The sequence below is a fragment of the Leptonychotes weddellii genome, chromosome 8 (genome assembly GCF_054177405.1).
Source record: "Leptonychotes weddellii isolate Sample4059 chromosome 8, ASM5417740v2, whole genome shotgun sequence".
NCBI classification, from domain to species: domain Eukaryota; kingdom Metazoa; phylum Chordata; class Mammalia; order Carnivora; family Phocidae; genus Leptonychotes; species Leptonychotes weddellii.
In genome coordinates, this window is record NC_138376.1 from 15721082 (window position 1) to 15734876 (window position 13795).

Consider the following 13795-nt stretch of genomic DNA (forward strand, 5'->3'; position numbering starts at 1 on the left):
CTATAATAAATTGTGCCAAGTATACAGAAAGGGAAGACAGATGGATTTGTTTTCAAATATTTATGTGAGCCAGTAAATGTGGTTGAAAAAATCTTTTTTGTTTGTTTCTTTCTTTCCTGTAGTCAGTATTCATTGAGGTGAAACTAACTACTGAACTGCCTTGGAGGGAGCTGGAATAAGATACATTCAGTGGAGCTAATGGTTCTTTTGTTGTGTTGGGTTTATTGGAATATGCAGTGGCTAAAAACAAGATGGGAAATTCCTGCTATTCCACTAACTTTAGACTTGACAACTACTAGATTTTTCTAAACTAAAAGCCAACTCAGGGCTGCTGCTGAAGCCCTCTAAAGAACAAGGACACGTGTTATTAACAAATCTATACATTTTATAACTTACTGGCTGAGTAAATAATTATTGAGAGCAAAAGAACTTTTATTTCCAAATAATAAGAAAAATAGAGCTTTTTAGGGGCACCTGGGTGGCCTAAGCATTGGATAAAACAAATGAGTACATACTTCAAGAATAAATAACTTACACACTTTAAATGGCTAAACTGTGATATGTGAATTACAGCTAGGTAAAGCTTTTTTTTTTTTTTTAAGGAATGGAATCCATCAGCCTCACCATATATTAGGAGACCTTGAAGAGTTCAGTGCACATGGAATCCCTCTTACGAAATAGAGATAAAAATTTCTGATCTCATGATTTAATTCGCAATGAGAATGTATAAAAATTACTTAGTGTGATGCCTAGCCCACAGAAAGTGATTGATACTGCTATGGAAGATCGTAAAATCATAACCCATAATTTTATAAACTCAAATGCTTGAACTAATTCTTTTTTTTTTAAAGATTTTATTTATTTATTTGACAGAGAGAGACACAGCGAGAGAGGGAACACAAGCAGGGGGAGTGGGAGAGGGAGAAGCAGGCTTCCCGCGGAGCAGGCAGCCCGATGCGGGGCTCGATCCCAGGACCCTGGGATCGTGACCTGAGCCGAAGGCAGACGCTTAACGACCGAGCCACCCAGGCGCCCCCTTAAACTAATTCTTAAGTCCCCTTCTGCTGCCCCTGAGGTGCCTGTGCAGCATGAGCCCATCTGAGATAACACAGGTGGGCAGAACATCTCGTGATTTTGGTAAAACACGCATTTGTCTTATGACTTACCAATTTAAAAATCTCTGATCCTCACATCTTTCAAGCTGTTCAAAAAAAGGGACCGTTCTATTCATTGTTTTGTTTTGTTTTGTTTTCTAAAAGAACAGTGAGACAACTCTAAAAAAAAGTGGAGCAATCTTTGTGCATGCTATTTCTTCTGAAAAGTGAATGCCCCTTTAAAACCATTTTCTTTCTGTGATTCTCAGAAGTCTGCATCACTGATCATTCAATAATCCCTCAAATATTTATTTAGAACCTACTATGTATCAGAAACTGCTTGTCCCTGAGGATGACAGTGATATTATTGCTCACATTTACAATCTAATGGTCTGTGACCAAATTTCTGAAACAGCATGTAAAGTTTCTTTGGGAGGCTGCCGCCACTCAGCATTGCTTGAAAGTAAGTAGAAGCAATCAGATACCATTTACTGAATGCCGGCTCTGTTGCAGGCTCTGTACCAGGCACTACACATTCAAGTTATCTCACGTTAATTGAGGAGTTAGGATGAGGGCATAGACCAACCCACATGCTGACCAACACCTCAGTTAAACCATGGCTGGAGTGAATGGGAATTGGACAATTTCAGAGGCAGAGGACATAATCTGTCACCATATTATACACAGGGGTTGATTTGACTGCCCTGAGTAGATACATGGCCCTGTCTCCTTATTCCACATGCAACTTTCAAGAACAGATAAAAAATTTCAAATAGAGAAGGAACATTTCATCAGTCCAGAATCCATGAAATTTTCATTCATTGAAATGAACACTAGTTTTAAAGAGAAATAACAGGGCTGGAGGCAATATCAAAAGGTCATTTGCCTTTAGACACAGTTCTATCCAAAGGATAAGATGTCATGAATATTTTATGAAGTTGTGTGGTTTTAAATCTCAAGTAGCTGCTGTCGCAATATGGTAGGAAAAGTAACATAGCTTCGAGAATGACATAATCACCTGTCTTTCTGGTTAAAACTCCACTCCCTCCCCATCCAGACTCAGCAATAAGATTATTGGACTGAGGTTTTTAACAGATATGTGGGCGTTCTCATTTTTACTTATTCCCTGTTAAACATAGGTCCTCCATTGGCTCCACCCAATTAAATCTGAAGCCATAGGTAAGCATAGTCAGTGATAAGCACATAAGGTCTCCTGCAAGGATGAAGGCAGGAAGGTTGGAGCAAAATGAATGGGAGGTTCACCTACTGCAGGGCATCACATGAGAGCCCTGCTGAAAGTCCTTCCAGAAAAACCTCAGGATGTGTTGATAAAAATTTAAGCAGATCTATTGTTGGGAAAGAATGGAACTCTATTATAATCAGGTACAGATACATCACACTGGAAGATCAAATACGCAACTATTTGACAAGAAGTCAAATTAGAATTATTGTGAAGTATAGCTTTTTCATTTATATATATTTTTTCATTTGACTTCATTCCTTTAAAAAAAAAAAGTCAGACGTTACATGAACTTTAATATTAATCTAGCTTTGGCAGAGATGTGGTGGTTTAATGGATTAGAGCATTTAGCTTTTTACCCCAGAGAGCAATATTTCTTCTTTTTCTCCATAATTAGATAATCTGCTCCTACCCATTACCAGGGCACTAAATTTCAAATTCTCCATATACCTGAGCAGGCTGCTACATATATGGCCATCTTAATTTTAGTCTTGATTTATTGAAGCTGAATTACATTCCTAACTTCCTGGAGCTCTGGGTGAATTTTATTGCAAAAGCGATGGGGAGAAAGTTACCATCATATATCTCTCTTGCTGGGCAGAGCTTTTAGATACACAAGGGGCTCTATATCCCACTGCTCCATGTCTTGTATGCTGAATTTATAACACTTTGAAGCCCAGCTCTAGGGTTACATACAGGCATATCAGAGACGAGATGGGGAATTTGATTTTGCAATAATGATTACTTGTTGCTGGAGCCCACATTCCTGCAGGCTCTGCCTTTATTCCCAATACCGCTGGTGAATAAAACTAATTCCAACTGCTACCTAATCTAGCAAAACTCATCTTTCACTTACGAGAGAGGCCCAAAGAAGGTAGACAGGAAGTCAGGAGAATTTGAGATCTTGGCTATTTTTGCTATTCTGTCTCAAGGATTTCTGCTTCCATTATCGTGATTCCTTTAGGAACATTTTAATCTTTGTGGGGAGGATGAAAGCTCTGCATCTTTTCCAGCCTGGTGAGTTAATGTGATGGCTCATGCATGCTGTCTCTTCCACTTCAAAGAGCCTGGGTCCCTAGGGCTGGCCAATTGTATTATGGATCCTGCAGATTTGGCTTGCCATTCCTGCTGAGTGTCATCTGTCCTAACGGTCTAGCGGTGGATACTTCTTGTCCCCCCTAACATCATCTGCTTGAGAAATTTGTGCCTAGCAGGCCTGTCTGTCCAAGTTAAGCTTGAAATACAGTAGCCACACAACTAATTTGACAAGGCATAGCTCTGAACAACAAGGCCAGAGGCTTGCTTTGACCAAGACCACAAATTTCCAGTCATCGGATTACCAATTCCAAAGTTTCTTTGGTGCAGTCCATGAACCAGTCTGTTCACATAATATAGTCCCTTACTGTCTCATTGTTCCTGACCTTCTGCAACACACACACCCTTATCTTAAAGTCACTTTAGAGATTTTTAACCCTCTGGCTGGCCTCATCAGCTCTGTAGTTTCTGACTGCTTTCAGCATTTGACTTGAGCCCTGTTCACTTGGATAAAAGAACTCTAGAGTTGACTATCATTGTCAGAAGTTTGGGGAATGCGTAACGGATATCACGCTAAAGTAGGGGTTCTCAGACTTTAGCGTGCGTGGTAAATCACCTAGCACCTCTCAAAACACACGTTGCTAGACTCCAATCTGAGTTTATGTAATTTGAGAGGTCCAGTGTGGTGACCATACCACGAGGACCATTGTAGTACACCTGTCCAAAGCTGGGGTGACAGTCAGGCATAGAGTAGCTGTATCACTCAACAGCTGGTACTTCTGCGACATTTTCTGAAGGTCTGACCAGTGGGGGGATGGAGCTCTCTACGTTTTGACTAGTCAGCCCCATCACAGGAGCACAGATCCTCTTTGTGGTGGCCCTGCAGTTGGGTGCCACATGTTCTCCCAAGTGGTGTAACTACAACAGAAGCATTTGCAGGGGTAAGAAGCAGGATTGAGGACAGGACTGTTGAGTGGTTGCCACCTGGAAGACAGCTGATCTCAGAGCACAACATGCTACTTCCACCAAAATCTCAAGTCTAGTGTGCCCGGCACATTCCCGAAACTTCATGAGATGAATATGTAGTAATATTTACCATCTAACCCCCAAAGACCCTCTAGTCTTTTTCTCTCCTTTGCTTTCGTTAGTTTCTTCCATTTTTAATTTTTTTCATCTGCTTCAAAAATAGGTTAGACAAAAGGGGATAAACAGTAATGTCAACAGAAAATGTGCCAGAGGAAATCTCAGGAAGCAGATATGATAAAAAGCAAAATAAATTTAGGAAGTCCCTTCCCCCAGTTATGCTTATCCTTGATGAGCTTATACCAAGGAATGAATTTCAATTTTGTTCTCAGTATGTATATAATTAAGTGCTCATTTTATTTCTATTTTCTAATTTTCATAAGCTTCAATATGGTTGTAGCAGCTATTACCCTGAAGTCAGAACTTTATTCCTACTAAATTAATATTATTTCCATGATTTAGAAGTCTGAACTCTCAAAAAGCACAATAATTGGAAAAATCCCTTTACAATTCCATGGTTGAAAAGTGTCTGATATTGAGTCTCTGGAAAATGATCTTGTAGGTATAATATGATGGTGAGAACAGCTATCCTTAAAACACAGAAGTAGTTAGTGTATGATTCCATGCATGTAATAACTTTTTTAAAACACCGAATTTTAGAAATGGAGGATATATTATAGGTTGCCACGGTTTGGGATGGGGACAGAGAGGAAAGTAGGTGTGATTACGAAAAGGCACCCGGGGGATCGTTATGGCTTTGAAACTGTTCAATATGTTGACTGTGATGATGGGTACATGAACTTACAACCTAAAATTGTACAGAGCCAGGGACGTCAGAGTGGCTCAGTCCATTGAACATCTGACTCTTGGTTTCAGCTCAGGTCAGGGGGTCATGGTCTCAGGGTGGTGAGATTGAGTCCCACATGGGGCTCTGCGCTCAGCAGGGAGTCTGCTTGGGATTCTCTCCCTCTCCCCCACCCCGCCGTTAATAAATAAATAAATATTTAAAGAATTGTGTAGAGCCAAACACACACACACACACACACACACACACACACACACCATGAATACAAGTAAAATGGGAAAGGTGGGATAAGATCCATGGATTGTATTGATGTCAATATCCTGGTTGTGATATTAACAGTTGCAAAATGTTACCATTGGAGGAAAAGGAGGTGAAATGTACAAGGAAGCTCTCTATTATTTCTTGCAACTGTGTGAGAATCCGTAATTATCTCAAAGTTTCATTTAAGAACACAGAAAAACCTCGTGGATCCAGACGAGAGATGACACAAGACCTTTGGCAAGATGACATAGAGTCCAAGGACATGCGCACAGAAGCCCTAATCCTCGCTGAAGTGCATCGTGCAACAGCACTGCTCATGTGACTCTTTTCTGACTTTTTGCTGCGGACCTAAGCATTCCAGACAACAGTATAACTCAGTGATATACAGAACAGAACAATCAAACAGCTAGAACATTTATCTGCAGACTCTAAGCAACAGAATTGCAGAAAAGTAATTGTATAGTGATTTAATACTGTTCCCTCCGGTAGACTGTACACTCATTGAGAGAAGGAAAAGGCTGAGCAGTCTTGCTCACCCCTGTATCTCAGCTCCTAGCACTGCACTTGGTACATAGAAAGTGCTCACTACACGCTTGTTAAATGTGTTTGAATGAAAAAAATTTACAGCCCACATGTCCTTTTAGAGGTAGAATGGCTTCTCTCTTCCCTCCTTCCCAATCTCCCTTCCCCACTCTCTCCTCACCCACCATCTACAGGTAAACACATGCACAGGGACCAAGATTGTTTCTGCCACATGCAAGTTGGACAGTCATTTAACCTCTCTATGCCTCAGCCTCCTCATCTGTAAAATGAGGATAATAATAACAATAATACTACTTCAAAGGACTGACATGAGGGTTAAATGAATTAATATGTGTGAGCACTTATGACATTATCTGGCATATCATGGGTGCCGTGTAGGTGTTTGTTCAGTTGCAACACAATTCTGACACTGATTACAGGAATTAGCTTAGACCCCACAGGTAACAGACACCATTCTCTACAAGACTGCCCTCACTTTAGACACCAGGCACAAGCTCCAGGTTCCTAAGACACCCGTGTTTCTGACCAGCTGTCTACAAATTTTGGAGGTTCCCACTCTACCTCCTCGGGTTCAGTAATTCATTAGAATGGTTCATAGAACTCAGGGAAGTACTGTACTTATGATTATAGTTCTATTGTAAGCCAAATAAGTACATGCATGGGGTGAGATCTGGAAACACGAAGCTTCTGTATCCTCAGTACGCCCCATCCTCTAGATACATCAGTGGGAGATTACCAACTGGGAAGCTCACTGGAGCTTCTGTGTCCAGGAGGTTTTATTGGGGTTTTATTACTTAGGCATGGATGCTTGAATTATTGGCCACGTGACTGAACTCAGTCCCCAATCCCCCTCCGCTCCCCAGAAGTCAGTGTTATTTCATGGCTCAAAGCCCCAACCCTCTAATCACACGTTGGTCTTCAAGCATGGCCAGCTCCCATCCTGAAACCATCTAAGGGCCCTTGGGAGTGACCTCGTTAGCATAAACTCAGGCCACCACGAATAACAAAGACACTGCTATCACTTGAGATATTCCAAAGATTTAGAGGTTATCTCCAAGGAACCAGGAACAAAGATCAGCCCAATTCTTTATTATACAACATAAATAAAGTTTACTGAATTGAATAGGCAGAAAGGGCAAGAAAAGCATTCCAGGAAGGGAGTGTCTAAAGAGAAGCAGCAGAAATATGCCCGGCACAGTCATGGCACAGTGGAAAGACCCCGCCTAGCTGACTGGGCTTTGCTACGTTGAAATGCACCAGTCTTGTAGTCTAAAGACCAGAGTTCTGACGAAGGTTCTGCTATTTGATAGCTACGAGCCATCTCATGGGAGAATGGGGATCATTGTAACCCATCGTAAATCCTACCTAGGAGAGATGGGCATAATTGAAACACACACCATTTAGTGAATTTATTTATTTGCTATTTCTCAAAATTTTACTATTTCTCACCATGCATTATTTCCCCCCACAAAATTCATTATTTCTCACAATACTCTGGTTGGAGTGTTATGGAACCTGGATTGCATCACCCCAGGGAAGAACCAAGCAGCACTCAGAGATCTTGGAGGATAGGAGGTTTATTTAACGCCGGCGGGCTCAGAGGAGAGTGGTCTCCAAAGGTCTGAGCCGTGAGCACAAAGCGGGTAATTTATACACTTCTACTTCCGCATACTAGGCACTCTTGGCACGTGCGGGAAGCTGGGCAGGGAGAAGAACCCAGAAGAGGCCCGGGGCAAGGGCTGGGACTCCCTTGCTGGGTCGGTCGGCCATCTTAGGACACAGATTTCCCTTATCAGGAGTAGGCAGTTTTCTGGCTTTGTGGCGTTATTAGCTCCACTGCAGTTCATGAGATTGCGTTCAAAAAGGTTGATGGCTGGGATGAAAAGAGCCGAGAATGGCTCCCTCACACATCTGTGGCCTCATGCTGACTGCTTGCTGGCTCAGTTCTCACCCACATAGCCTCTCTCTACATGTGATGTCTCATCTTCCAGTGCTTCCCCACACGATGACCTTCCTACAGCAGGACAGCCTGAACTTCCTGACAAGAGAGCAAAAGTAGAAACCACCAGGTGTCTCAAGGCCCAACACCAGCCCAACATTTTTCCCACCATGTTCTATCTATCCAAGCAAGTCACAAAGCTGCCAGTTTTGAGGGGAGGGGAGACCAACTCCACCTGAGCAGCATGTTGCATGTGTACACACGGAGGGAAGGAATCACTGCAGTCACCTTTGGGTACTCTAGCATGTTCTCTGACCCTCAGTTTACTCATCAAAGTGGGTATTTTAATAGCTACCTCAACTAGATTCATGAGAAGATCAAGAGACATGTCATATGATATTTGATAGCATTTTATAAATTGTAAAGTGCTAAAAAAAAAGTACAAGATATTTTAGTGGTGGGTGGGATAAATGTGGATTGGAAGAACGAGAACAGATTTTACAGGGCTTTAAAAGGAGATAGAGGAGGTTATAGTAGTCATAATAACATTTATTGAGCATTTGCTATGCGCCAAGAATTGTACTAAGTGCTTTATGGGTATTATCTTCTTTAATCATCACAACCTTATAAATGGATATTTTATTGCCATTTTACAGCAAAGGAACTGAAGGCAAGAGGCAGAGCCAGAATTTCAACCCAGTTCTGTCTGGTTCTGAAGTCTTTACTACTGCACCAAAATTATTCTATCACTTATAGTCAATTAGCAGTTGGGTAAGGGGAGGTAGCTGCTACCCCACAACTACTAAAACAGAATTTTTGAATGTGGAACCCGGAATCTGCATACTTAACAGCCACATCAATGTGGAAGAAGCATTAACCTCACTGTGCCATAGGGAGTCTTTTCAGATTTTTCAGTATTTCAAAGACACTGAGAAGACAAGCTGAAAGGAAATTTAGGCTTGCAGGTGCAGAAGAAAACTTGAAAAAGAAAAGTACTTAGAAGTGGGGAGAATAATGAAGGGCTTTAAAAAATAATTACATTTTCTAGAGGTTGATGCTAAAGCTGAGGGAATGGAATTGAGACTAGAAAGCTTACAAACCAGACTCAACAACTTGCAATTAATCAAGAGTACATTTCATGCATTAATTCATCTATTTTCTGCCTCTTTGGCTTTGGGCTTGTTATTTCCTTCGCTAGAAAACCCCAATTTCCATCTTCTTCTCACCCAACCTGACCAACATCTCTTCATTTCGGTTCTGAGGACAAATAGGTGCCTCCTCTGGGAAGTCTTTCCTGGCCACCTCCTACCCCCAGGTGTCCCACATGTGTACTGTACCTTCCTCAATGCTATCATTTATAGGCTTCATATTCTAAACGTTGGCTTATATTCCTTCTTCAGCACTAGACTGCAAGATCCTGGAGGGTAAGGGCTGTACAGAAAGAGAGGGACAAGGGGAGACTAGATGATTCTTAGAACCACTGGATGAACAGAGGAGGTGAAGAAGCCATTGCAAAGCTGCACATTGTCTTACTGAGATTACAAGATGAACTTTATGGAGTTTAACAAACCGCAGCAATTAGATACATGCAGTTCCAAAGTTGACATTTCATGACCACAATTCAAAGCTGCCTAGCAAACCAGTCCCTTCCATAATTACACGTATTTTATCTTAGACCATATAATAACCGGTTGAAATTTTGTACATACAAATACCAAGAACAAATTTGTTTTTTCTTCACATGGGCACGAATGAGCCTAAGTGATCTGGGCAAGTTACTTTAACCCTATTTCATCATTTGTTAAAAAGAAATGGTAAAACCGTTTCCCTGAGTTGCTATGATGACTAAACGTGGCAATGCCCGTCAAAATGCTTTATAAAATATTGGTGGCAGGTAATAACAGAGATAATATACTTCTAATACTATTAATATTATTCTGCGACTGTATCTCCTCTCTCCCACCCTCTCTAAACCAGAATAAATTCCAGCGAATTTAAGGAGAAATAACAGAATTTCACACCAACGTTCCAATTCCGGCCGCATCTGCCCTAATCCAGCATGGCGGCATCTGCTTCTTGATGTCCCCATCTCTGGCTACACTAACGCAATTGCCCGCTGGGTAGACTCGGCTTTTCCTACGCCCTTTGATGACGCCCCAAACCCGCGCCCGGAAGGCGGGCAGCGCAGGTCTGCGCAGGCGCAACGCGGAGGCGGGTGGGCGGAGTAGGTCGCGATGAGTGGCGGAGGGACGGAGACTCCTGTGGGTTGTGAGGCCACCCCGGGCGGCGGCGACAAGAAGAAGGATTCGCTGGGGACCGCGGGCTCGCCAGCGCATCTCATTATCAAGGGTACGGAGTGGTAGGGCTATCGCTGTGGTGGAGCTCGGCGCTACTCCACCTCCCAAGCGGCGCCCTCTGACCCAGGGCCGCTCCCCAGGGCGCCCCCCAGCTCCCGGGCGGCCTCGCATTCGTGGGAGGTTGGGGGAGTAGTGGCCAGAGCCCGCCTGGTTTCCTACGCCAGATGCCTCCCAGTAACAACCAACCAACCCAGTCCCTCTTACTTTTTCAAAAAAGCCGCGGATGTGCGTCTTGGGCCCCGCCCCTTCTACCCTTTCCCTAGCGGGGGACCTTTGAGCGCGGAGCTGCTTTGGACGCTGCTTCACGACGGTCCTGTAACGCTTAGGGAGGCATGGAGCTTGGGTGTCGGGAAGGGCCTGCACCCCCCGGCAGGTCACTTAAGAGTTGGGTGACTTTGGGTGGTCTGCTTTACCTACTCTGCTCCTGTCTGCTCCTGGGTCATGCAAGGAATAAATGAGATAACATATATGAAAGCATCTTAAAACATTAAAGCGCCATACACGTGTAGAGATGTCCATTTGTCTTGTCTGCTTTGCGCTTTGAGAAGGTTACATCCTGGATTCTCACAGAACCTGAATACTTGATTCCCAAAGCTCACAACAACCCTGTTTTCCTGTAGCAGGATCTTTGCCAGTTAGATACGGAATTTCTCATCCTCATCCTTTTTTTTTTTTTTTAATTTTTTATCCTTATCGATTCTTAATCCAATGCTGATCCTGTCTGTCCCAACATCTTGCAGCGTTGAAGCCCTCGTAGGATGCCAGAGTCCTTTCACTACCAAGAGAATGACGTCTTTTGGTTGCTGCCTATTTCATTTTAACCTTACCTGTCAGGACTGTAGACAGCTCCAACACAGCTGGCTGTGGCTATTTTTCTAGACTTCAGGTTGTCTCTTAAATCTGATTAGGAGTGTGGGAGTGGTGCGTGAGTGTTAGGGCTAGATTGTAAATGTTTATATGTGCTATCTTAAGTGAACTGCTACTTTTTTTTTTTTTTTTTTAAAGATTTTATTTATTTATTTGAGAGAGAGAGTGAGAGACAGAGCACAAGAGGGGGGAGCAGGAGAGGGAGAGGCAGACTCCCTGCTGAGCAGGTAGCCTGATGCGGGACTCGATCCAGGGACTCCAGGATCATGACCTGAGCTGAAGGCAGTCGCTTAACCAACTGAGCCACCCAGGCGCCCTAAGTGAACTGCTACTTAAAAATGTTTTTAATTGCAGTGAAATACATGTAACATAAAATTTATCTTCACCATTTCTAAGTGTACAGTTCAGTGGCATTAGTACCTCCACATTGTTGTGCAGCCATCAGCACCATCCATCTCCAGAACTTTTCATCCTCCCAAACTGAAAGCCATTGTACCAATGAAACACTAACTCCCCATCTCCCCCTCCCTCTAGTCCCCGGCAACCACCGTTCTACTTTCTGTATCTGTATGTGACTACTCTAGGTAATTCATACACATGAAATCATAAAGTATTTGCCTGGCTTATTTCACTGTGTATAATGTCCCCAAGGTTTATCCAGGTTGTAGCATGTGTCAGAATTTCCTTCCTTTTAAAAGCTAAATAATATTCCACTGTATGTATAGACCACATTTTATGTATCCATTCATCTCTGGATGGACCCTTGGGTTGCTTCCACCTTTTGGTTATTGTGAATAATGCTGCTGTGACCATAGGTATGCAAATATCTGTTTGAGTCCTTGCTTTCAGTTCTTTTGAGTGTATGTGTACCCGGAACTGGAATCGCTGGATCAAATGATAATTCTATTTTTAATTTTTTTGGGTAGTCACGATACAGCCTTCTGTAGTGGCTGCACTATTTTTACAGTCTCACTCGCAGTGCACAAGGGCTCCAATTCTGCACATCCTCACCAACACTTGTTATTTTGTGTCTTTGGCAGTGGCCCTCCTAATGGGTATGAAGTCCTTCTTGTAGTTTTAATTTGCATTTTCCTAATGATCAGTGATGTTGAGCATCTTTTTATGTGCTTATTGACCATTTGTATATCTTCTTTGGAAAAATGTCTATTCAAGTCCTTTGCCCATTTTTCAATCAGGTTGTTTTTTGTTACTGAGTTGTAGTTCTCTGTATAGTTTGGATATTAACCCCCTTGCTCATGGATGATTTGCATATATTTTCTTCCATTCCATGGGTTGCCTTTTCACTCTGTTGATTGTATCCCTTGATGCATAGGGTTTTTGTTTTTTTTTAATTTTCATATATTATTTTTTTTAAAGGTAATTCAAGGAAAGTTTTTCAAGTTAATTGAAAATTGAGGTTTTAATTAAAAATATGTCCAGAATTTCCTTGGCTTTTCTTATGGAACCATTCACTCTTTTCATTCTGAAAATCTATTTTTAGTTCATTCTTATTTAAAGACCATCGTTGTGAACAGATCATTGTTGAATTTTATTGCCAGAGTCTAGTGAAAGGGAAACATAAATAAATGATTTCAGTACTTGTGCCCTGGGTCTTTAAGGGTTTCTGGCCCATGGTTTGGGTGTTAGGAGGTAAGGACTGGGAAACAGGGAGGGTTTCCTGGACACTGTAGTGTCTGATCTGAGTCTTGAAGAGTCAAGTGTGAGCAGTTAAGAAAAGAGGGCAAGGCTATTTTGGACTTAGTTTGGAACAGCATGAGCAAAGGTGTGGAAGCATGGCATGTTTGGGAAGCTGCATGTATTGCTACAGTGTGACTCTGAGAGAGGTGGAGTTTGGTAGAAATCAGACCATAGAAGACTTCTCGCCTTTTTAGGGAATTGGACTTTTTCTTGAATGGCAGGAAACTATCCAGCAGTAAGTATAAGAATCATGTGGTTAGATTTACATTTTAAATAAAGCACTCAGGCAGATAACTGTGGATCCTCATCTTGTGCATTGGGTGTTAGTGAATTTGTCTAATTGCTAAAATGAATTTGTAACTCCAAAATCAGTACTGATGGTGTTTTCATAGTCATTCCCACATACACAGAATAGAGAAAAATTTGAGTCTCCCTACATGCACATTTGTAGTTGAGACTGAACAAGGCAATGCTCTGCTTTTTGTTTTAGCTCTTATACTGTAAGTGTCCTTTGTGCTTTTTATTTAGCGCCATATTTTTCACATTTTTGTGCTTTTTGATGGTGATTTTGCTTTTTAAAAGGATCCCCAAGGTATAGTACTGAGTTCTCCCTCAAGAAAGCTGTGGTGCGCCTTACAGAGAAAATACTGTATTAGAGAAGTTTCTTTCAGGTATGAGTTAGAGTGCTTTTGGTGCGAGGTAAATGTTAAATGTCAACAATCCAGAAAAAGGAAGGGCATTCACCAATTTGTGTGTTAGGCCAGTCTGGAAAGTGCCAAAGTAACATTTATAGTGTGTGATGAAGTGATGGGAAAGCAGCTAAATTTGTGGATTCCTGGGATGATTGAGAGAGCGTAGTGGACAGCATTGTTGTGAAGCTGAAAGCCAAAGGAATTCATGGTCGGTTGGATAAGGTCAGGAAAATGTTAAACC

At 42.1% G+C, this 13795-nt stretch overlaps 1 protein-coding gene and 1 long non-coding RNA gene across 8 annotated transcripts in view; one reads left to right on the top strand and one right to left on the bottom strand.

The window, feature by feature from the left end:
- Nucleotides 1–7562: 7562 nt before the first annotated feature.
- On the bottom strand, nucleotides 7563–10052 carry LOC115937556 (uncharacterized). 2 transcript variants are annotated; one of them, XR_004072825.2, is made up of 3 exons: nucleotides 9966–10052; nucleotides 9278–9371; nucleotides 7563–8039 (listed from the first exon to the last, which is right to left on the bottom strand). It is a non-coding gene; the product is annotated as an uncharacterized LOC115937556 (long non-coding RNA). The 2 variants fall into 2 exon arrangements; XR_004072826.2 differs by having other exon boundaries at nucleotides 9962–10037.
- An 82-nt stretch (nucleotides 10053–10134) lies between these two features.
- The window catches only part of BLOC1S5 (biogenesis of lysosomal organelles complex 1 subunit 5), a 67817-nt gene continuing 64156 nt past the window's right edge, over nucleotides 10135–13795 (top strand). For all 6 annotated transcript variants that reach the window (XR_014147529.1, XM_081827702.1, XM_081827698.1 and 3 more), the window contains exon 1: nucleotides 10135–10289. Coding sequence is in view for 5 of the 6 variants with exons in the window: in XM_081827702.1 (XP_081683828.1) it covers nucleotides 10175–10289 (115 nt within the window). In the remaining variant the exon portion in view is untranslated. The remainder of the gene's footprint in view (nucleotides 10290–13795) is intronic.